The sequence below is a fragment of the Cucurbitaria berberidis genome (assembly GCF_010015615.1).
Source record: "Cucurbitaria berberidis CBS 394.84 unplaced genomic scaffold K460scaffold_1, whole genome shotgun sequence".
Classification (NCBI taxonomy): Eukaryota; Fungi; Ascomycota; class Dothideomycetes; order Pleosporales; family Cucurbitariaceae; genus Cucurbitaria; species Cucurbitaria berberidis.
In genome coordinates, this window is record NW_024468935.1 from 3,669,861 (window position 1) to 3,691,146 (window position 21,286).

Sequence of the window (21,286 nt, forward strand, 5' to 3'; positions counted from 1 at the left end):
CAATCACACGCGCCCTGCCTCTCAGCCTGGCAAGAAAAGGCCTCTAGCCCGTTCCATCTCGCAGCTGGGAGCCGGGGGGCTCGTGAGGGGCGTCCATTTTCCGACCTTGCGTGCAGGCAGAGCCGTCGTCGTCGTCTTAGTGTGTGTGTGGGTGGGTGTGAGTGTGTGTGTGTGTGTGTGTGTGTCAGTGCGCTCTCTCTCTCTCTCTCGTTCTCGTCTCGTCTTCGACGTTCCCTCCCCATCACCACCACTCCACCCTCTCCTTGCACCACCAGCGGCCCTTTTGCGACGACACCATGCTGCCAGTGCGCACCAGCGCCCTCCCGGCCACCACTGCGCTCCTTCACCTCCGATAGTCCTTTGCCCATCATCGACTCCCGCACGAAGCCCGCTCACGTGGCCACGCCCTTCTTCACAAAGCAACCCAGCAGCGCCACGTCAACCGGGTGCAGCAACAGCCCTCTCTCCACCCATCGCATCCCATCGCATTCCATCCCATCCTATCCCCTTCTATCCCATCGTCTTATTCGCCTTTGTGGCCTGCTGCACGCCGCCAGCTCCCCCACAGTTCGCCTCTGCCTGCGACGACAGCACCTCGACGCGACTCTCTTTGGCCCTGCCTGCCTGGCCGTCACAGGGACGACAAAAGCAGATCGAATCTCAGCTCCGAGCGCCGAGCCTGCGCCTGGTTCCACCGCGGATCGTGGTGTAAAACCGGCTGTACCTCCCACGGGCGGGCGCTTTTCCTATTTCCTAGCTCCCCAACGCACAGACCCCCAATCCTAGGCACCTCGTTAGCTGCCACCACTCCAGACACCAACCGCCATTTGACGCGCACCCTGTGACTACGTCAGACCTGGATGAACAACGTCCTGCCCGTCGACCATCAACCCCGAATCGCATCCTGCCGAGCACCACTACGCCCTCTCCACAAGAATCCTTTCCATAGCTTCTGGCCTGGCCTGTTCGTCTCTGCAATTTCCCCGCATATCCCGAATTCGCGGCCCTACAACCCTGGACCCGGCGATTCACTGAAATTCCTCACCACCTCGCTCCACCTCGCTCCATCATCTTGCTCCAGACCTAACAGCGCCCATGCCGCAGTCGCAGGATCCAATTGAACCAAGAAAGAGCCAACATGTCCGCCTCGCGCTATCCGGACAACAACAGATACCCCCGCGACCGCTCGCCGCCCTACCGAGACCGCAGACCTTCCACCTTTGGCGGCGGATACCCCCCAAGGGGTAACGAAAACATCAGACCCAGTGCAGATGCCGGCGGATTCCCTCCCAGAGAGACCCCCCGCGGGCCCAAGTCGCTAGCTGACGCGCCACGTGGCCCAGCTGCAGGACCACTGTCGGGCGCGCCTTTGGCCCCACGTGATGGACGCGGAAGAGGTTTCGCAGGACGGGGTGAGGCTACTTCCTTGCGGGATGCGCCGCCTTTGAGCAGCGGATCTGCAGCCCCTTCGCACAATTCCCATAATTCCTGGAGGGCTGACCGTGACCGAGATCGTGATTTCGATCGACGAGGAGACCGACGACCCACTCCACCACCACGCCGATCGCCCATTCGAGACACTCGAGACGCTCGCGACCAGAGAGACTTTGCGCCCCGGGACCTAGACGTCAACCGCCCAGCACGACGCAACTCACGCGACGGTGGTCCGCCTTTGGTGGCATCCACCTACTCTGATCCTCCGCCCCTCGGCACGGGATCTTCGTATCGCGGCGGCGGCGCCATCGGACGAGGACGAGGAGGTGGCTTTGTCGCCCGTGGGCGCAACTTTCATCCCGATGATCGAGACAGACACCATGATCCACGTGACCGCCCACCCATCGAACGCTCCTATCGCCCACGAAGCCGCTCGCCGCTTGGACGTCGTGAAAGAGACGTGCGAGACGATCGCGAGTTTGACAGAAGAGACCGCGATGATCGGAGATTTATGCCCAGAGAATACGACTCCTACATTGGCCCAGCCGGTGCGACCAAGCCTGGACTGCGCACGCTTGACACGCACCGCGGTGCATCGGGCCCATCGGACTCGAGACATGTTCCAGGAACACCTACAGGGCCAACCCCCCATTCGTCGCATCACGCTTCTCCGTCGGACCGGCTAGGTTCACAGGCAGACACGTACTCGCGACGCTCCTCTCTTGCTATTGACCCTCTATCCGCCAAGGATCCCCGTCGGGAACCTGGCAAGGACGAAGCCCTGCTCGCAAGCCGCGCAGAAGCGTCCAGAGAAAGGTATGCCCCACGCGCTTCGTCGCCTCCTGCTTCTATTCCGGCCTTCGGAGGATCTAATGTCTGGAGGGCTCCTCCTATACCCGAGACCGCCAAACCAGTTCCTACTACTCCAGCGCCACTGCCACCGCCACCGTCGAAACCTGCTCTGCCCACACCCTCAGCTTCTGCCGCACCCGCTCCACCAGTCACAGCACCCGTCATTCCAACAGCACCAAAGGCCAGCATCCCTCCTGGTCTCTCCATTGCGCCGCCCACAGGACCAAAAGCCGAGAGATTACCAGATCGTCTTTCTGGAGAGGCACTCGGTCAAGATAACAATACTAATAGGGCAGGGTTTGCCGCGCCTCTGCGTATGGAACCTCCCTCAATACCTCCTTCTCTAGTACCTACTCAGGTCACCGATGTTCCAGGATCAAATAGTGTAGCCCCCAAGCCGCCAGTCGCCCCCCACGTCTCATCCACGCCTGCAAATGTAGCCCCTCTCACAACCCCTCCTCAACCTGTTCCAACAGCTCCAGCCAAGTCCCCTCCTCAGGGCCCGGCACCCAGGCAGCGTGTACCCCCGGTAGCTCCACAGGCAGTACACCGTGCCAATGCGTCGCCATCTTTCTCCAGAGCCCAGCTTCCGCAGTATGACCCAAGAGATGCGTCCCCAAGTACGTTGCCTACCACACTGGCCGGCCAGCGCAGTGGCATCGGAGGTGCCTCTTTGATCAACACATCGCCCAAAAGCTTGCCAGCCAACATACCCACGGGTCCAAAGGCAGATAGGGCACCAATGGCTCCTCGACCACCTCCAATGTATCCTCCGTCAGACCGACCCAGTTTTCCCAGTCCACGAGTGCCCATGGGTGGAGGTCCCAAAAGCATGCAATGGGTACGGCCAGGTCTCATCCCCAACCGACCAACAGTTCCTAGCAAGCGAGAGTTCCCGCACGAAGACCGCGAACGAGCATTCGGCACAGCTCCAAAAGCGCCTAGGCTTGAGAACAATGCACCTACTTCTCAAATGCCCCAGTCACACCAAGCCAAGTCGGTGTCTCCGTCCTTCTCAAGGGTAGTAGCTACCTCGGAAAGGCCAAGGGAACGTGCTGTGTCCGCAGAGCGGCCCTTGGCGCCCTCACCCAAGCCGACTCCACTCGAAACACGGCGACACTCGGACGTGGTCATGGCAGAGGCATCTCCAGGCTTGGTTAGACCACCCATGTCGGTCGCATCATCGGCTCCAGAAGCATTACAAGACTCGGACGACGATGTTGACCTTGACGAGGATGACTTTGCCGAGTCTGAAGCAAAGTACAATCGCGAAAGAGCGCGCTTGGAGGCCAAGCGCATCGATTTGAGTGCTCCACACTTGCGTGCTACCAGTCCCCTGCAAGAGATTATACTGCTGTCATGTTTGACCGTGGATCATTTGCCCCAGGGGCTGCTTGAACCAAGATCTGCTGATGAAGTAACCTCTCCTTTAATCCAAGAGACGTCAGATCCGCCTCAGGACCACCCTCCTGTAGAGAGTGTTACAGCCGAACTCCCAACGCCAAGAGCAGAGGATCTGGAGGACGTCGAGATGGGGGAGAAGGAAGAAAAGTCAACAGCACCAGCGACAATGGCACTTCGTCTGCGACGCGAGACCTCTTTAGATCAAGAAACGCTTCCTGATCTCAGCACTCTACCCTATCTAGGCTCCGGTCCGCCAACGCCTTTGTCTGACATTGGCCAAGATCGACCAAGCTTGTCTGATTCCATTATGCTTGCCATGCGTGATAAGCTACGCAAGAGTATCGAGCCGCAGCTAAGCACCGAGGAGATACTGCAGCAATATGCTACTGCGTACAAGCAATGGCGGCTGTCTATTCGTTCGTGGGATGATGAGCGTGAACAGGATGACCAGGAACGACAACCGTCAGCTGAGCCCATGTTGAAGGCGATCACTCCCGACATTCAAAGTGCCGCAATGACCGGGCTACTGGATGGCTCATTAGCACCCACAGGCCGGAGAAGTCATTCAAGTCGATGGGCAACCGAGCTGGACCTCGAGGCAGTCATCAAGGAGTCTCTGAAGACTGCTGAAGAGGAACGCATGGGCAAAAGGGAGAAGGAACCTAGAAAGGCCATGGCTGATCCAGAGAAGGAGGCCACTCTTCCCTTGGAACTTACCGAGTCGGAAGCCCAACGGCGACGATTCATCGACACCAACTTCCAACGCGAGCCTGGACAAGGAATTTTTGTGTTCCATTATGAGCCACCCGAGGACGATTTCACAGAAGAGGAGCACCGCGTCATGGTCCAAAACTACAAAGATCAGTATGCCAAGAAATGGGGCAAGTTGGCAGAAGTCCTGTATAAAGAAGTTGGGACAGAGCGAACCTACAAAGACTGCATCAACCACTACTACGCTACCAAGTGGGGCAGGGAATACAAGGGTAAACTCAAAGGAAGACGCGGTGGGGTTAGGAAGCGCGGCGGTGCTGTTGCACGTAATCGCGCAGCTATGGCTAACATGGACCGACCTGAGAATCCTGGAGAAGAAGGAGTCCCTTTACCCGTCACAGAGACTGGACGACCCCGACGTTCGGCAGCGCCAACCTTTGGCGGGCCAGAGACGGAGTTTGATGCTACCGCAGCAACAGGCACTCCAGGACGCGCACGCCGACAGACGGATGCTGATGGAACCCAAGAAAAGGCTGCAAGGCGCGGGAAGGCGGCCAAGGACAAGCTGGGTCGGAAAGCGAAGAACTTGCCCCTTGCGGCTGCGCCTGCTGGATCACCAGTCAAGATTGATCGAAAAGAAAGGGCGGGTCTCGGCGTCAAGCTGGAGGACGAATTCGGCAAGCGACCACTGGGTGAAATGCCCCTCCCTATCCACGCAGGTCTCATAGAGGATCAGATGCTCTTGTCTGGTGATCCCCAACTCTTTCCAGGACTGCCTCCTAGTATGATGGAACGTCCAAAGACTCAAGCCAGTGCACGACCTGGTCCTTCTAGTTACTGGTCCGTCTCGGAACTGCAAGACTTTGACAAGAATGTAGCACACTTTGGAACGGACTGGCTGGCAATTGCGAATCACATGGGCACGAAAACGCATACCATGATCAAGAATCAGTACCTCCGCCTGGTCGAAGGTGGTAGAATGGAGCTTGAGCAAGTGGCCAAGGAAGCAGACGTACGGAGAGAGCGAGGCGATGATCTCGGACCACCGCCAACACCCACTCCAGCACCCAAGAGACGCTATGAGAGCACACAGACGGCGCCTATTCGTCAGATCGCACCTACGCCTGAGCACAAATCTCCAGTTCTGGGTGCGCTTCCGCTTCCGAAGACGTCACCTCCCACTGCAACTCCATCCTCTAGGTTCTCCACCATCGCGCAGGCACCTACACAGGGCAAGCCTTTGGTACCTGCATCTGCATATCCTTCTCTACCGGAAACTAGTCTGGCGTCTGTACCGTCGTTGCCACAACAGCAGTCACCTCCTGCTCCACCACAGCGATCGCAGCCGCAGCCGCAACACCATCATCATCAGCATAATTTGTCCCAGCACAAGCCGCCGCACCTAGGGCCTCGTGCTGGCTATTTTTCGGATGATTTACCGCCTCGTCTAGAGAACCGGCCACCATCGCAGTCCACAACAGCTCAACAACCGCCTACTAGGACCATGCAGCAGCAACATGTGCCTTCGCAGAGTCGCGCACATGAGCAGCATCAATCGCCCATCTATCGCAGTCTTACCTACCAAGAGCGGGACAATATAGCCAGATCCGATGCCCAGCAGGAGCAAGAAGCTCAACACCGGTACCAACAACAGCACGCTCGGCGGATATCTCAAGAGATGCATCACCACAGACCCTTCGCTCCTGGGGCTGCACCGCCACTTATGCCCCCTGTGCGTTCAAACTCTGCAGCGAGATCACCCGAGCATCGCTCATTATCGTACTCACATTCTCGCCACCTTTCTCAGGTTCAGCCAATCAGTCAGTCGCCGTCGGAAGTGTATCCTCAAGGGCATAGCAGCCTTCCTAGCATGCAACAGTTGCCACCTCGATCCTCGGTCCTTACTCCACCAGTAAAGGAGGAGCCACGAAACGCTCCATCATCTACAATTCTTCCGCAAACGCAACAGCAGTCACAGCTGCATCTCCAACATCAGCTTCATTCCCAGCTTAGTCAGGCTCCCATGCAAACTGCTCCAGCACCTACCGCCCCCAAGCCTGCTGCGGAGCCAAGAAAGTCAAACCTCATGTCTCTACTCAATGACGATGGTCCGGAAGAGCCTAGGCGCAAGAAACCAAGCGATCGGGGACCATCACCGCACAGCACCACGCCACAGCCATCAGGGTCGATTGCTCCCCCTCCTCCCTCGACTGCGCAGGGATACCCGTCTTCTTCCAGACGTTCTCTATATGATGAACCCATGACTAGTCAGTCGGCCTACACTCGGCCGTCTTATGCCCCACAGTCTTCGCTGCCCAGTGCGGCGTCCAATAGGCCGATTGACTTGACAGTTGAACAAGCTTCAGCAGGCAGGCCCAACTTGCGCGAAAGTTGGCAACAAAGACAGCAGTTTCATAATCAAAGTCAAGCCCAGCAGCCAGCGTCACTCCCTCCTTCACAATCCAACTTCGGTGACGTCAGGATGTTCGGTAACCACCGTTCTGTCTTTGCTCAACACAACGCCCCTCGGCACAACCCATCACCGCCACCCCTTGCCGGGTACGGCAACTCGCCTCATCTGCATTCACGCACTCCGAGTATTAGTGGACCTCGTCATGGTATCCCAAACACGACTGCAGCACAGCAATCGCAAGCAGCCCTTGCTGGCTCTCAGATTCTGCAGCCCAACCCCTATGCTCAAGTGGATCCCGCCGGAGGTAGTGCACCACCCTCTGGTCCCATGGGTATGCGTCCCAGTCCACGTATCCATACCAGTCATCTGGCGCAACAAAGAGATACATCAGGACGGAACGAGCTCTCTCAGGCCCAGAACGCGAGCCTTTCTTATTCGAACCCCCAAACACCGAATGAGCAGCCTGTTCATCAGCACCTTCGGGGCCCAAGTAGTCTGGCAGACCCATATCGAGGGCGTGATCCTCGAGACCCTCATCGCGACCTAGAGTCTCGCAATTCGGACCGCGACACTAGCCGCGAGCTATCTCAAAGGACCGACTACTTGCGTGAGCAACTATCGAATCCTGCACAACGGTCGGCAGGTCCAATGCACGAAGATCTGAGGTATCAGCCACAACAGGATCGAGGCTACCTATCTCAACGGTCGCAAACTCCGTTGTCTAGAATGGACAATGGACAGCCTCCTCCTCTGCAGCATCCCCCCCACTCCTCTCTTGGAGCTGGCAATATCTCTATTTACGGTCAACGACCTGCGGAAGAGGCCTCGCATCGATTCTCACAAACCTTTGCGCGCGATCGAGGCATCGCGGAACGCATACACGAAGAGCAGGTACAGCAACAAGCTGCCTTGAACCGAGACGACTTCCTGCGGAGAGAAAGCGAGCGGGAGATGCAGAATCGAGATTTCAGGGATAGCTTGCTAAGAGGGAGGGACATGAGGGGCCCACCACCGGGTGCTGGACCTGGACCATCACGATCTGGTCAGGAACAGAGAGCTCCTCCGAACGGACCGGGCATTATGGATTGGGCGAGTGCGCCTCGGCATCCGCAGGACAGGGGATGGCAGCAGCGATAAAATCGGGTGTTTCCACGAGGAACGAATACAACATATCCATTTCTTTTGTCAATTGACCGACTGCATGTCCCTTTGGGCTTTTTCTATTAGCTCGGAAGGGTCCTGGGAGGGCGCTTTGCATTTTGCATCTGCATTTGGATTGGGGAAATGGAGAGGAAACACTTGTGCGTGGGTGGTTTTTGTGGGTGAAAGGGCCAATGATTATAAGCGTGGCGTTATCCGAACGACTCTTTCACCGGGAACGTTACGTTTTTCCCCTCTGATGTGTTGGAGCGGGTGGATGTCTACGCTTTCTCGCGGGTGGGTTCTTGTCACATTTGTGTGTGTGTGTATCATATATATGTAGCTTGTTTTGAATGCGTGTATGATGGGATATCAGTTTACAATATCACGTTGCAATATCATGCATTGTCTTCTCTTGCTGTGAGTGCTGTGAGTGCGTATCTTGTGTCTTGGTCAAGTGTGTGTGGTGGTGGGTGGAGAGGTAGGTATGGCTATGGACTGTTGTTTTGATCATATATTCCTTGTTACCCGAACAGCCACGAGTGAAACGCAAGCCACGCGCCAAACGAAGGGAAAAAAGACATCGATATTCCCTGTCCCGTATCTTCCCCAATAGCAGTAACCCGCCCGTAACCGTGGCACCGAGCGCTACCATACTTTCTTATATCCCGCCGAACCAACCTCTCGATCCGACCAACACAATCCTTTCAACCCTTCCACGCCCAAACATCACGAACTGAATACAACATAGCATAATGACGACGTTCGCACCCCCCGCCCGCCGCGGCGACTTTCTCTACTCGTCCCTCCTCTACGCCTCCGCAGGACCTACGCCCTCCAACGCCCACCCCCGCGCCACCGTCGCCGAGCTCGCCGCCCTCCTGCGGCCCCCAGCGCCCAAGTTTCAACCTGACCTCTCCTCCTCTTCATCACCCGTGGCGAAAGATCCGCCCTGGCACTTTTGGACGGCCCAACTAATCCATTATGGATTGCCTGTTACGAAGGAGAAGAATGCGGCCAAAGTGAGGCTGTTGAATGCGTTGAATTCTTTCCAGCTTGAGGTGCCCGAGTGGGTGAGGAGGGTCGAGGGGGAACTCAAGAGTGAGTGGGAGGGGGCGAATAGGAGGGGTGGGAAGAGTAGTCAGGCGTCTAAGCAGGAGGGTACGCGCGGGGTGGGTTTGGGAAGTTCGCAAGGTAGTGGTGGTGTGAATGTCACTGGTAAGCTGTTCAGCTGGTCTCGTTGTAGTATTGAGTTGATACGCTAACGTGATGGCTGGTGGCAGTCAACTTGTCGCTCTTAGGTGGTCTCGTCTCGATGGGAGAGCAAGTGCACAGTAGCGGCCAGAAAGCACCGAACAGCAGTGCAAAGAAGGCGGTGCCAACAAAGCGGAAGCGACGTAATAGCGACGACCTCTGTGCGATTCCGCATCCAGCTACTCCAAAGAAAGCAAGCAACACCAGGATCAAGAGCGAGTCGACGACCCCGAGGAAGCACATCAAGAAAGAACCTGCCCCTGTCTCAAGCCCAGCTCGACCGCGCGTCAAGCGCGAACTCACCTCTCCACGCTCCTCCCCCTACATCAAGCCGGACCCGTACGCAAACGACAGATCGCGAACTCCAGCCGGGACCCTCCTGAGCGGCGCATACAGCATAGCCGCCTTCTGCGATAACCCGCAGTACGACAACGACGTCTTCACCCTGACACTCTACCGGGACTCCTCGCACCACGGCAACACCTGGTGGGCGACCATCGCCTGGGGCCCGCTCGATGGCATTATTCAGATGAATCCTGGTCCTGGCGATACCTTGGGCCGGTCCTGCTCGCTGGGCTGGCGGGTGCGCGACGTGCAGGTTGATTGTCTGACGTTTGGACGCAAGTGTACGGGCGAGATGACGTTCTTTGCCAACCAGACGTTGAGGGGCGCGCTGCATAACGTGCCTGATATGGGCACCGTGGAGATTGAAGGCACGAGGCTGCCGGGCCCGAGTGCAGAGTGGGATTTCCAGGACGAGTGGGATGCGTTTCCTAGAGAAGCCTATGGACGTTAACTCGTGAACGGTAAGGCTAGCGTAGGGGACTTGGGAGAAATGTGTTCAAGGTACTAGCCGTAATAATTATCATGCCATTCGTCATTCTCAATAAGCCTCATAGGGGCGCATGGCTCAAGTAAGAAGAAGATTTCACATTAGATACCCAACATCTCATCATGCGCCATTTGCCCTGCATCGCACAAACATACCAAGTCCCAGCATGTAGGCGAACACAAGACTCTACAAACTACAGATGATCATCCCTCATTTCTAAGATTTACCAAATCGGTCAAGAGTTCATATTTTCGTCTATGCCTCAATTCCCTCTTCGATCGTGTCGTGACCGTTCATTCCATCGCCGTTAGTATCAAACTCCATTTTTTCCTGCTGCGCGATGGCTTGTTGCGAGACAATCTCAGCGAGGCGCTTGAGACGGGGAGTTTGCAGCCCTGGTTAGAGTGTTAGTATCCATCCTTGGCAAAATACGAAGGTGGAAAGGTAGTGCTTGACTTACAAGAAGGCGTGTACGTCTCCAACGCCGTAATGACCCTCGGCTCCGCAATTGCATACGGCCCAGAATCCTCCATGTCCACGGCTGTCAGCAAGAGAACGTCGCTCTTCTCTGTCACCCTGGACGCGACAGCCTTCATGATCTCGCCGTTAATCGGCTGCTCATAGTCGGCCACCAAGTACTGGTTCAACAACTTCTGTATCTGATTAGGGCTCAGCATCCAGCAGATATCCTGAATAATCTCAATATCGTTGAGGGTAGCTTTCTTGAGCTGCAGGAGCTTGGTAGCTTGCATGAGATGCTCGAGCTGCAGCGTGCCTTCGGGCATGTCGTGTGACTTGCACCATTCTTCGATACGCGTGATGTTGTAGTTTATTTGAAGGCCGCGCTTCCAGGAGAGGAAGTTGCGGCGCATGAGGAGGTCGTTAAAGGCAGTTACGCCGACCAATCGAAGCAACTCCGTTACACACTGAGTGATGATGGAGTCTTCGAGGTAGTAGGCCTTCATGGCTCTATAGACGCTATTCAGCAGGCTGAGAAGGTTGTCCATGCTGTAGGCAGGGGTGCTGCTGCCTTGGAGGAGCTTGCCAAGGAAGCGGTTGCTTTCGTTGGTGACAAAGCCGGGGAGGGATTGCGACTCGATGATGGCGGGGATGATCATCTTGTGTAGCTTCTTCTTGAGCACCTTCATCCAGGTGTGGTAGATGTTGAACTCGAGACTCTCCAGATCGTGCTTGACAATCTCCAATAACCGGTCATATTCGTAGTTTTCGGTCTTTTGCTGCTCGTACCAGTCTTCGGCAAGGAAAACGAATGACAGCATCTCGTGGACATTTGAGAGCCAGAAGGTGCCTGGGTTGATTGCATCATCCGCGTCGTGCTGCATGACTTCTTGCTGGATAGACTGCATGACGTTCGCAAGGAAGCGCTCGGACTCCTTGACGAAACCGTTGTTCCACATCTCGGAGGTGACGAGGTTGATGAGGTACGCGGGGAAGAGGACCTCCTTGTCCGTTGGTGGAGGTGTAGTGCTAGGTGATGGGATCTTCAGGTTCTTGATGAGACCGAGAGTGACCTCATCGTTGAGCATATCCTCCTCAGCAAGGATGTTCTCAAGCTCAAGCTCGACGTTATCGAGCTGAGCAAAGGTCGAGCCTGACAAGTTCTGTCTATGAGCAGTGGAGCCGACGGCCAGGGAAACAGGTCGTGGGTTGTATTGTTGGCTGAAGCGATCCAGATCGCGCGTATCCGGTCCAGCGCTTCGCCTCTTCGGCTTCTTGGAAGATACAAGGTTGATCAAACTGCTTGCGCTGATCGGAGCATGACCGTTTGTCATATCGCCAGGGATAGGAGCAGACCGCTTCATGAGCTCGACTTGCTCTTGCAAATCGGCTAGTTGTTGTCGAAGCGACATCTTCTCCGTTTCAGTGACATTGCTCCTCCTCTTGGACTGCTCGAGGTCTTCCGTAGTCCTCTTGAGCGAGGCGCGGAGTTCCTTCTCCTCTTCCTGCAGATGCCGCATCTTCGCGGTGCTCTCATCGTGGCTTGTTTGCAGTCTCTTGTACTCGTCCTCCATCTGACTGAGCTTGGCAGCAGTGATACCAGCCTGGTTCGCTTCGGCTTGCAGCTCCTTTTGCCGGTTTTCGAGAGTCCGACTACGTTCCTTGTAGGACTTGATCTGGTTTTCGTAGTTCTCGATCTGCGACTGGAGAGACTTGTTTTGCTGCTTCAAAGTACCATTGGTTTGAGAAAGCTCGAGAACCTTGTTTTCCAGTTTGTAGGAGATGTTCTTGAGATCGCGAGCTTCAGCGCGAAGAGACTTGTACTCCTTGCGTGCCTTCCGCCCTCTCCACAGCTTTTGAACGATGATGATATCTTTCCTCTGCTTCTGGTATTCGCGAATTCCTCGCTGTTTGCGCCAGGCTCTTTGAATCATGCGAGCGGCATTTCCAAGCCTGGTGTCCAAGAGGTTCTTTCGCAAAAGGAAGCCCTTTGCGGCGGCCTCAAATTTGATGACGGATTTACGGACGAACAGGAACTGTTTGCGATCCTTGCTTCCGCGCCACACTCTTTGGATGGTTGTCGCAGCCTTGACTTGCCTTGCGTCCTCAGCACGCTCTCTGGTCATGTAGCCTCTAGCCAACGACTGCACAGCGATGATGGCTTCGCGCATTTCCAGGTAAATACGGCGATAGTACTTGGCTCGGAGATTCTTCTGAATCATGACGGCAGCGTCGTTGAGCCTAGCCGTGCGCAAGTTCTCGAGGAACGCCAGCATACCGGCGCGGAAGAAGATCTTTGTCAGACCCATCTGGTACTTGTCGGTACCGTCATTTTTGCCTGCACCCAATGCCTTCTTCAAAATCGCCGTAGCCATGTTTCGGATCTCAGGCGTCCAGTCTGAGGATCTTACCAGCATGTAGTATCGGAGGGCGAACTCCTCATATGTCCATCTGGTTGGATATCCTGCGCAACTAATTCTGACCGTCTCGAGAACACCACAAGCTCGCAATTGACCCAAGACCATAGGACCGTCGAACTGCCAGGCTGCCTTGGCCTCGTTGGGTTTTATACATCGGATGTAATGAACATCGGTAGAGTTGATGGTTTGCATAAGTTCAATGAGAGAAGATTTGAAGATACCACCTAGTGTCGGTTTTCGATTTACGGCTATCCTGCGTCCAGCAGACATTGCAGTACCGGATTTGCTGGAGGCGGTATTAGCATTCTCCTTCTCCCGGATCTGTGCAGCCACGTCCAAAACTTCGAGCAAGAACTTGTTATTTGAAGCCCTGAGGACTTCCATGTGTTCGTCGGGGACAGTGTCCCTGTTCTTTTCTATGAATCCATCCGATTCGTATGCAACGTCAATCGCATAATGGCAGACGGTGAACGACGATTTTCCAAATCGGGGTTTCTTGTAGAACTTGTGCTTGTCTCCGGAGTAGTTGTGGTGCAGTTTGGTTACGAACTGCTCATCCGAGCCCATGGGAAGGCGTGACTCTTCGTCCAAGAGAGAAAGGATTCCCATCTTGCCCTCAATGAGATCGATACAAGGCTGATTGTCGGCAAAGTCGATGAACGTCCAGTCGATCCGTTCCCTCATGTATTCCTCTTGCTCGAGCTTGAAAACGTGTGCGTTGAACTCTTGCTGCAGCTTTTCGTTGGCGTAGTTGATACAGAACTGCTCGAAAGAATTCTTTGCGAAATGCTCGAACCCGTAGATATCCAGGACACCAATGAAGGTATGGGCATGCGATAGTACCTCCTCCGTGGCAAGACTTTCGTTGGTACGTTCGACTAGCCAGTCAAACATACTCGAGTAAATGAACTTGGCAACGGAGTCTCGTACGACTATGGCCTGTTGTTGGGTCAAATTCGAAACAATCTTTTCTCCTCTTGTAATCAGTTGCTTCTTCACTGTCCACTTTGCGAAGTTATTTGCGTCTATCCCAAGCAGGTGGGCAGCCTTGACCAAGGCCGGTTCGTCCGGCGCGAGGTTCGAGTCAGTCCGCGTCGCCGTAATCTTGACATCTCCCATATGTAAAAGAGCCGCAAGCAGTCGCCAGATGCCAGATTGAGTTTCTGGGGGAACGCCAATCTTCGTCAAAGAGTCTTTTGTCGCCTTAAACTCAGCCACATCGTCCATACCATCAATCACAGGCGAACTCCCTTGATTGAGGTAGCTGAACTCTTCGACCGATTTCAATGACAGCTCTTCCCGCTCCGCATCCGTAGCTCCTGCTACGAGCTGGTAGAAAACGTGGTAATTACGTTCCTTGAGCGGCTGAAACACCAGTCTCGACCGTTCCAGCAGATATGTCCTAATCTTTGCACCGATGATGTCCGTCTGCTTGTTGAACATAATCTCGATGTATTTACCGAAGCGAGACGAGTTGTCGTTTCGGGTGGTTTTGGCGTTACCAAAGGCTTCCATGATGGGATTGGTAGCTAAAATCTGCTCCTCCGTCTCGCTCATGGCATCGACCTTGCCTCTTCGCTTGCCTGGGTTGTCTGGGGACTCTCGTGTCGCAAAGTATCGCATGATGTATTTGGCGCTGACGGTTTTACCGGCTCCGGACTCGCCAGAAACAACGACCGTCTGGTTCTTCTGGTCTCGCAACATGTCCCTGGTAAGGTGTCAGTCTTTCCCTTAATCAATGGGCTATGTTCAGGGAGTAAAGAGGCGTATAAATCTGTGTCTGGGGTAGAATGAGGGGGAGCGTACGCAAAAGCTTCTTCAGCAATGGCGAACAAATGAGGAGCGCCATAAGATCTCTGTTTGCCGGCGTAGACCTGCACCATACCAGGGACATATAGCGAGTCCACACGTGCGAAAGGATTCGTTGCAATCAGGACGATACCCGAGTACGTGTAGATTTCCTTCTGCAGATAGCGCAGCTTGATGGCCTGGAGCACTGTGCAGTCGTCAGTATGCTTCCCCAGCTTCTCCTTGAAGGGGAGATTCCGTACCAGCTGGCTCGTTCAGATGTGACAGGTTGGTGAGGTCGTCGCTGGCCTCGAGCATGGCCGGGTTCATCAAGGGGGGCAGATTTGGGTCTTTGCCGGTCTGAATGGCAGACAAGGTGGTCTCGACGGTTTTGGTCTGCATATTGCATTGTCAGCCTCCATGTTCCCGCTCATATTGCTTGTCCTGTCCATGGAGGTGCTGGCGGCATACCTCGCCATTCTCCAGCTTAAAGACCAGCTTCACTTTGTCGTCGACAATCTGCTTCTCCGTGACCTCTGAGGCTACCCAGCCCTCGGTCGTGTCTGGCTGCCATGCCCGCGTGCCGATATCGAAGATGTGCGCCATGTTTGGTTGTGGTCGCTGTCCCGCGTCTCTCTCAACAGCGCGAATCTCAGGGTCCGAGGCTTCCCTGTCAGGCGGTCAAGCAGGTCCAGCTCGCTCTGGTGGTGCGGCCGCTGGTCTGTTCCTGGTCAGCGTGCGGTGTCGCTGCAGTCAAAGGGCTAGATGCATCCCTAACCACAGGTTGCAGGATCGTGAGGGCGGAGAAATGCTTCAACGCTCTCAGAGCTGCTGGCAACGTGGATGTCGACTTTCTTTGGTTGCTCACCGCCAACAGCCCGCTTGCAGCACGAGCCAACCCCAGGGGCCCCGGCCAATCACGCCCACTGAACTCTTGGAGCCGCGCAGCCGCCGTCTCACTAACATGCAACCTCCTCACGCCTGCATGCAAAAAGCCCTCTCCAGCCTGCCTCTGATCTGCACCCGCTCTCGACGGTCAGGTATGCTGCTGTTACACACTCGACGTCCCTACATGCTGCATCCAGTCTGAAACGCGCATCAAGCATTCGTACTCGCGTCATGCTAGTTCTCGCCTATCAACGACTAGGGGTGCATGTCCTCCAAAAGCAACCCCAAAGACGTGTGCAAGCAGAGACCTTGCAAACCGTTTCGTGCCTCGGAAAGTGCCTCGGGGATCCTTCAGTGGTACGCCCACCTTTATCAGCTACCGTTCTAATTTGGCGGGCACTCTGAAACACCTACTTGACATCATGAGATGATATCTTGCATTTACCATCCAACATCAGTACCGCACAACCATCCACACAAACCACACTAGATTTGCTCACAGACGCCTCCCCACTGCGTTCGAAATGAACGCCTTCAGGCCCAGCAAATGCCTAGCACCGGAAATTTTGGATCCGCATGCACACCATTATTACCTAAGCACCGCCTTTTTGGACGTCAAATCAGCTAGTCTTCTTTCTTCAGTAGCATTACGCCACCTCGCAGTAGTAAAAGTCCGGCCTCGTCGAACGTTCCTGCCCGAGTACCATGTTCAACAATCTTGTGATTCCAACATCAGACTGTAGCAAAGGATTTGGGTGTCTCAAGTCTAATGATGACATGACGTTGTTCATTGAGCAGGTTATGCTGAGGCTCATCATTGATTTCCTAACCTTTGATCGATTTTTATCACCTGTGGGAATCTGTCATGTCTACCGAGGCCACCTCTAGCGTGAGGTCCAGTGGTAGTCGATTGATACCAAAGTAGCAAGGACCATCGACATAGCCTCTCATACCGAGAGACGAGGCCGGGCAGTCGACGACGAAGTAAAGGTATGCTGTAGGTAGTCTTACTTTTAAACAGATCGTTTCAACGTATCTCATAGTTCCCCCTTCGCAGGCTAGGGTGTCGCGTCTGCTCTCAGGGACAAGGTTGTGGGGAGTCATACGACTTCTACTCTTCTGAGGAAACGGAGAACTATTGCAGTTTACCACAGGCTATCAGCGTCTCTTCGGGCATCGAAGAGATGTCGAAGGCGAGGCGATGTAGCGGAGATGTAGTAAAAGGGTCCCTACCTTAATATCACCAGACTATAGAAGTGTGCTATGAGAGCGGAGAAATACGTGATGTAGCTTCCAAGGTAGATAGAGCTGCTCTAATCCAACGGTCAACTATGATATCAAATTTCAATATTTTGAAAGCGCTTGAGTTGATCAGAGTTCACTTGTCGCTGTTCAACCCTGGTGGGCGTCTTAGTCAGGAAACCCCGCACGGACAGTCATGCCAAGTGGCAGCTCCATGGCCACTGAGCAACCACCACCGAACCAGCAATGCAATGAACGAATCATTTTGATTTAATCTATGAGAACTGAAATCTCTACTTTCCATACATCCACCATTAGGTTAGAATTTGATATCATGCTCGACTGTTGACTTAAAGACACTATCCCGGGAGCCGCACCGTAATCACAAACAACCGTTGAGCAAGCAGCCCTTGGATGCCCTGCAACTGCGAAGTATGTGTTTTGTGCAAGAGACCTAGAACTATTCTTACTGCTCATTTCAAGACCTCGGATCCATCCACGCTACCCTATCGTCCTCCTCTTCTATACTAGTTGATCATGTCGAACCAAATCTCAGAACTCTTTGCTCAAATTGCTGCCCAACAGCGGGCTGCCGCTGCCACTGCCGCCGCCAATCCAGTGTCATATATCCCTCGTTCAAAGAAAGAAGAGATCCGAGCACAGCTTGTTTTGAAGATTTATGCTATCTGCCATCCAATGTCTGATGACTCTGGAAACGGAGCGACGAATCACTGGACTTTATCATTCGATATCGGCAATGGACATGGTGTCAGTCTAAACGCTCAGCCTAACCCTCAACAACCACCCCATACGAGCGGCGGAGACAAAGCCCTCATCACTGTATCCGAGACGAAATACGTTGTTCCGGTCGACGCTATAAGAGATGGCCTAATCTCAGTTATGCATTCGCGTCCGGTCAGTTGGTATATCGAGTACCTGGCTTCGAAAGGGCGCTTCAGATATGCCTTCACCCCTGAAGGTGTCGGCTGCAGGCGATGGTTAATCGATACTCTGAAGCTCCTGGCTGATGCTGGAGAGGTCAATAGCGCCGACTCCGAAACAGCAAGACATTCTATCGCATATCTATGGCCTGAAAACCGCGCTGATGAGCCCGCAAACGGCACATATTTCTAGCCAGGCTTGAGTTTTTCGAGTCACTTCCGGGGTGGCTGAGAACTCAGTGTTGCGAATCACTCCTGGAAAATCTGAGAAGCTTAGCAGATCACAACGCGAACTGGTTTGTCACCACATGGTCCGCTTGAAATGCCTACAGTGAGTCATTTTTGGAAGACTACTCATAGTAGGTCATCATCATCGATTGTCTTTGAAGAGCAAGGTAAACTGTCACACAAGCAAACATTACATCAAGCACGCAACCGAGTGTGCGAGTCCTGCTTGCGCAACAAGCACGAGTTTTCAATCCAAACTAGGTCACACGAGATGCTATTTCCCGCCAGAGCACACACATTATGAAGTGTTATTTCAGTTCTGCAGCCCCGCACAAATCTTGATCTCTTCCCAGACTATTTCGCTGCTATCACCTTCGAGATGTTCGACCAGCTCCCCTGGCCCCACGACCCCTTTCGCCGTCTCCACTCCAAACATTCCCCCTTCCCATCCTATCATAACTACTCAGCCCCAAACATCGACCCTTACATGCACCGTTCTCGTCGCTATCCGCGTGGTGAAACTCCTCATCGCGCCCCTCTGTTTGGACATCAAGCAATCGAAGGGTCCGAGTTCAGCGACGAAGACAGATCGGATCACCGATATTATCTCGACGATAAAAGCCCACCTGACCACCGCCAGTCTTACCCCAGTCCCTCAGAACTCGAACTTCAACCAAACGTCAAAACAGCCTTCCGCTCCATGCAAGTCAAGATTCCCCAGCGATCCGTAGACGCGTTGGGCCTTCGAAAAGATGATGTCCTTATCCTTGCGCCTACGCTCACGCGCCTCAAAGTACAGATTCGTTCCCATCGCGCCACTGAGACGCTACGGGTGGCGGTAGCAAAGGATATGCGCTTCCGCGATGTTGTTAAACAACTCTTGCCAGCAGCTCATTCAGGAGAGGTACACGTGCACGTCAAGTTGAGAGGTGAATGGAAGGAGCTTGACCCAAGTGCCAAGATAGGTGAAGTCTCAGAAATGGGTAGGTTCGCGATGAATGAGCGCAAGGAGGTCGAGGTAAAAATGGTGGTGGGTGGTGGGCGAGGTGCGAAACGGGATGATATGGGCTTTGGGGTGACATTGAGAGGCGCAAAAGGATGGGAGAGGGAGATTGGAATGGAGAGTTTCTGGATATGCTGATGCCCGATTAGCGGGTATGTCCCACCAGTGCTTTCGCATAGACTGAGTGGCTACCTCGAAGAAATGGAGGACAGAAATAAGTCTACTGCAGGGAGTCTCGAGAACTACATCGAGCGTTGTTACTACATACCGTAAAATAGGATAAACCCTAGCCCCAACACCTACCCACACGCGCCTACACGTAAAGAAAGGTAAACACCAAATCCTAACATTCCACAGCCAAAAAATGAACATCTTTCCGGCAATAGGATGACAAGTGCCGAAGGACGCGCAAACCAAAGAAGGCGATGTCCGTGATCATCTTAAGCCTTTTCCATTCGCAGCCGCATTTCTGACGCGTTTGCAGCTAATGCCTGACTTTCCCATTTGTTGCCTCTATTCAGATTGCCACGCGTTCAAACGCATAGTCTGCTTACGCCTCCACAGCCTTAATGCCCTTTTTCTTCTGTTCAACCTTGAGCAATAGAGCGCGATTGATGTGTGGGAGAACACCTCCAAAAGCGATCGTGGCCCGGATGAGGGTGTCGAGTTCCTCGTCGCCTCGGATAGCAAGTTGTAGATGGCGCGGTGTGATACGCTTCACTTTGAGGTCCTTGGCAGCGTTGCCTGCGAGTTCGAGAACTTCGGCAGTCAGGTATTCGAGGACTGCGGTTAGGTAGATGCTTGCTTTGGCGCCGATGCGCGTCTTCTGGCGCGTGATGGTTCGAAGGTGACGCTTTATGCGACCGCAGGGGAACTGTTATGTGATATTAGCGCGTCATCATATGTGTTGAATGTGAAAGTGGAAGGGCGGGGTGGTTGGGCGATGACGCGCGACATCTGGGAAGTTACTTACTTGGAGACCGGCTTTAGCAGAGTGCGACTTGGTTGTCTTTACGTGCGAGTCGCCTTTTCCTCCTGTCTTGCCTCCAGTCTTTCCTGAGCAAGTAGTTAGCATTCGAGAGTTCCGACGGCGCGACCTGTAAGGATAGCGCGTACCTTTTCCGCCGCCAGCCATTTTGGACAGCTAAATGGGGTTGATGTCGGTATCTACGGTATTGAGAGAGTTGCGCGACCGTGTTGCCTGAATATGAAGGTACGTCCGATGTGGTGTCGTTGGCGGGAGGTGGGGTGTATAAGGTCAAGTTCTTCTTGTTGTTAGGTACCCAGGTGTAGCCTCGACGCGCCATGTACCGATTGGGAAGGGGCGACTTGGCATGTTGTACCCAAACATCCGCCCATAGAACCGTGCGCGAAACCGTTCGTCTACGTTGCTGTGAGATGTAAACAAACCTTGCTCTAGAGAACCTTCTATAGCCTTGAGTCGATACTAATGTCAATAATCAGATCTGCGTAGTCTTGTTCAGCATAACCAAACAAGAGACGACATACGTGGAGGACAAACTTGAAGTTGCGGAATGTAAGATGATACAAAACCGAAGAATGAAGACAGCCACCAAAAGGAAGTGGAAGTCCTTGTGGGACTCGCTACATCTTCAAAAAAGTGAAGGCACAGGGAACGGAGGCCCACATTATGCAAGCTGGATAGCTTCGAGTGCCGTTACCATTTCTAATCGGGAGCTGTAAAGTCCCCCAAAATATACAATGTACGTAAATATGGCTAGTCCTAGTTCCTGGGCTAGAGGAATGGTCAGCGAGTTGGTTCAAGCGACGAGATAGAAATGTACAATGGACGCAGTGTGAACTTGATGTATGCCACGCCCCACAAGGAGCAGAGGCGGGAACAAGTATAGATATTACCAAACAACGTACCGGAGCATACGAATCTACTAGCCATGGACATAGATCCTGGTGTAAGCATTGAGATGACCTTCGGTTGGTGTGACTAAGATGACCAAAGCGTTGCATGCTCTGGGTAGCACACGGCTCATATAGGGCGTGGCTGCTAGCATGGTGGGATCGGGATGTAATGAAGAGGAAGGTTCCCCATCATCAGTACTGGACTGCGAGATTGCGGAAAAAGCTTCTGCGGAAAAAGCTGTGCTGGTAACACACAACGATACGGGTCCATGCTAGCTGCTAGGGTCCGTTCTTTAAAGTTGGCCCTGACTTTGGAGATGGCGCACAGACGCGGGCGCCATACCACGAAGGGAAACACTTGGCGCTCTCGTGCAGCCGACCGAGAGCTCCCTTTTGCGA

At 54.0% G+C, this 21,286-nt stretch overlaps 6 protein-coding genes across 6 annotated transcripts; 4 read left to right on the top strand and 2 right to left on the bottom strand.

The window, feature by feature from the left end:
- Positions 1-1,138: 1,138 nt before the first annotated feature.
- Positions 1,139-7,951, top strand: K460DRAFT_373058 (uncharacterized protein; the record flags this gene model as incomplete). Its single annotated transcript, XM_040934555.1, has 1 exon — positions 1,139-7,951. The coding sequence occupies one exon, from the start codon at positions 1,139-1,141 to the stop codon at positions 7,949-7,951; it is 6,813 nt and encodes a 2,270-aa protein (XP_040793516.1).
- A 758-nt stretch (positions 7,952-8,709) lies between these two features.
- On the top strand, positions 8,710-10,004 carry K460DRAFT_350942 (uncharacterized protein; the record flags this gene model as incomplete). Its single annotated transcript, XM_040931546.1, has 2 exons — positions 8,710-9,172; positions 9,256-10,004. The coding sequence occupies 2 exons, from the start codon at positions 8,710-8,712 to the stop codon at positions 10,002-10,004; spliced, it is 1,212 nt and encodes a 403-aa protein (XP_040793517.1).
- Positions 10,005-10,295: 291 nt separating this feature from the next.
- On the bottom strand, positions 10,296-15,313 carry K460DRAFT_373060 (myosin-2; the record flags this gene model as incomplete). Its single annotated transcript, XM_040934556.1, has 5 exons — positions 10,296-10,435; positions 10,501-14,627; positions 14,726-14,915; positions 14,971-15,103; positions 15,179-15,313. The coding sequence occupies 5 exons, from the start codon at positions 15,311-15,313 to the stop codon at positions 10,296-10,298; spliced, it is 4,725 nt and encodes a 1,574-aa protein (XP_040793518.1).
- A 2,061-nt stretch (positions 15,314-17,374) lies between these two features.
- K460DRAFT_400990 (uncharacterized protein) lies at positions 17,375-17,971 on the top strand (the record flags this gene model as incomplete). Its single annotated transcript, XM_040936379.1, has 1 exon — positions 17,375-17,971. The coding sequence occupies one exon, from the start codon at positions 17,375-17,377 to the stop codon at positions 17,969-17,971; it is 597 nt and encodes a 198-aa protein (XP_040793519.1).
- A 207-nt stretch (positions 17,972-18,178) lies between these two features.
- On the top strand, positions 18,179-19,363 carry K460DRAFT_24789 (uncharacterized protein). Its single transcript, XM_040927362.1, has one exon. The coding sequence runs from the start codon at positions 18,386-18,388 to the stop codon at positions 19,145-19,147; it is 762 nt and encodes a 253-aa protein (XP_040793520.1). The 5' UTR covers positions 18,179-18,385; the 3' UTR covers positions 19,148-19,363.
- Positions 19,354-20,351, bottom strand: K460DRAFT_24761 (histone-fold-containing protein). Its single transcript, XM_040927356.1, has 3 exons — positions 20,126-20,351; positions 19,983-20,065; positions 19,354-19,883 (listed from the first exon to the last, which is right to left on the bottom strand). The coding sequence occupies exons 1-3, from the start codon at positions 20,142-20,144 to the stop codon at positions 19,560-19,562; spliced, it is 426 nt and encodes a 141-aa protein (XP_040793521.1). The 5' UTR covers positions 20,145-20,351; the 3' UTR covers positions 19,354-19,559.
- Between the last annotated feature and the right edge of the window lie 935 nt (positions 20,352-21,286).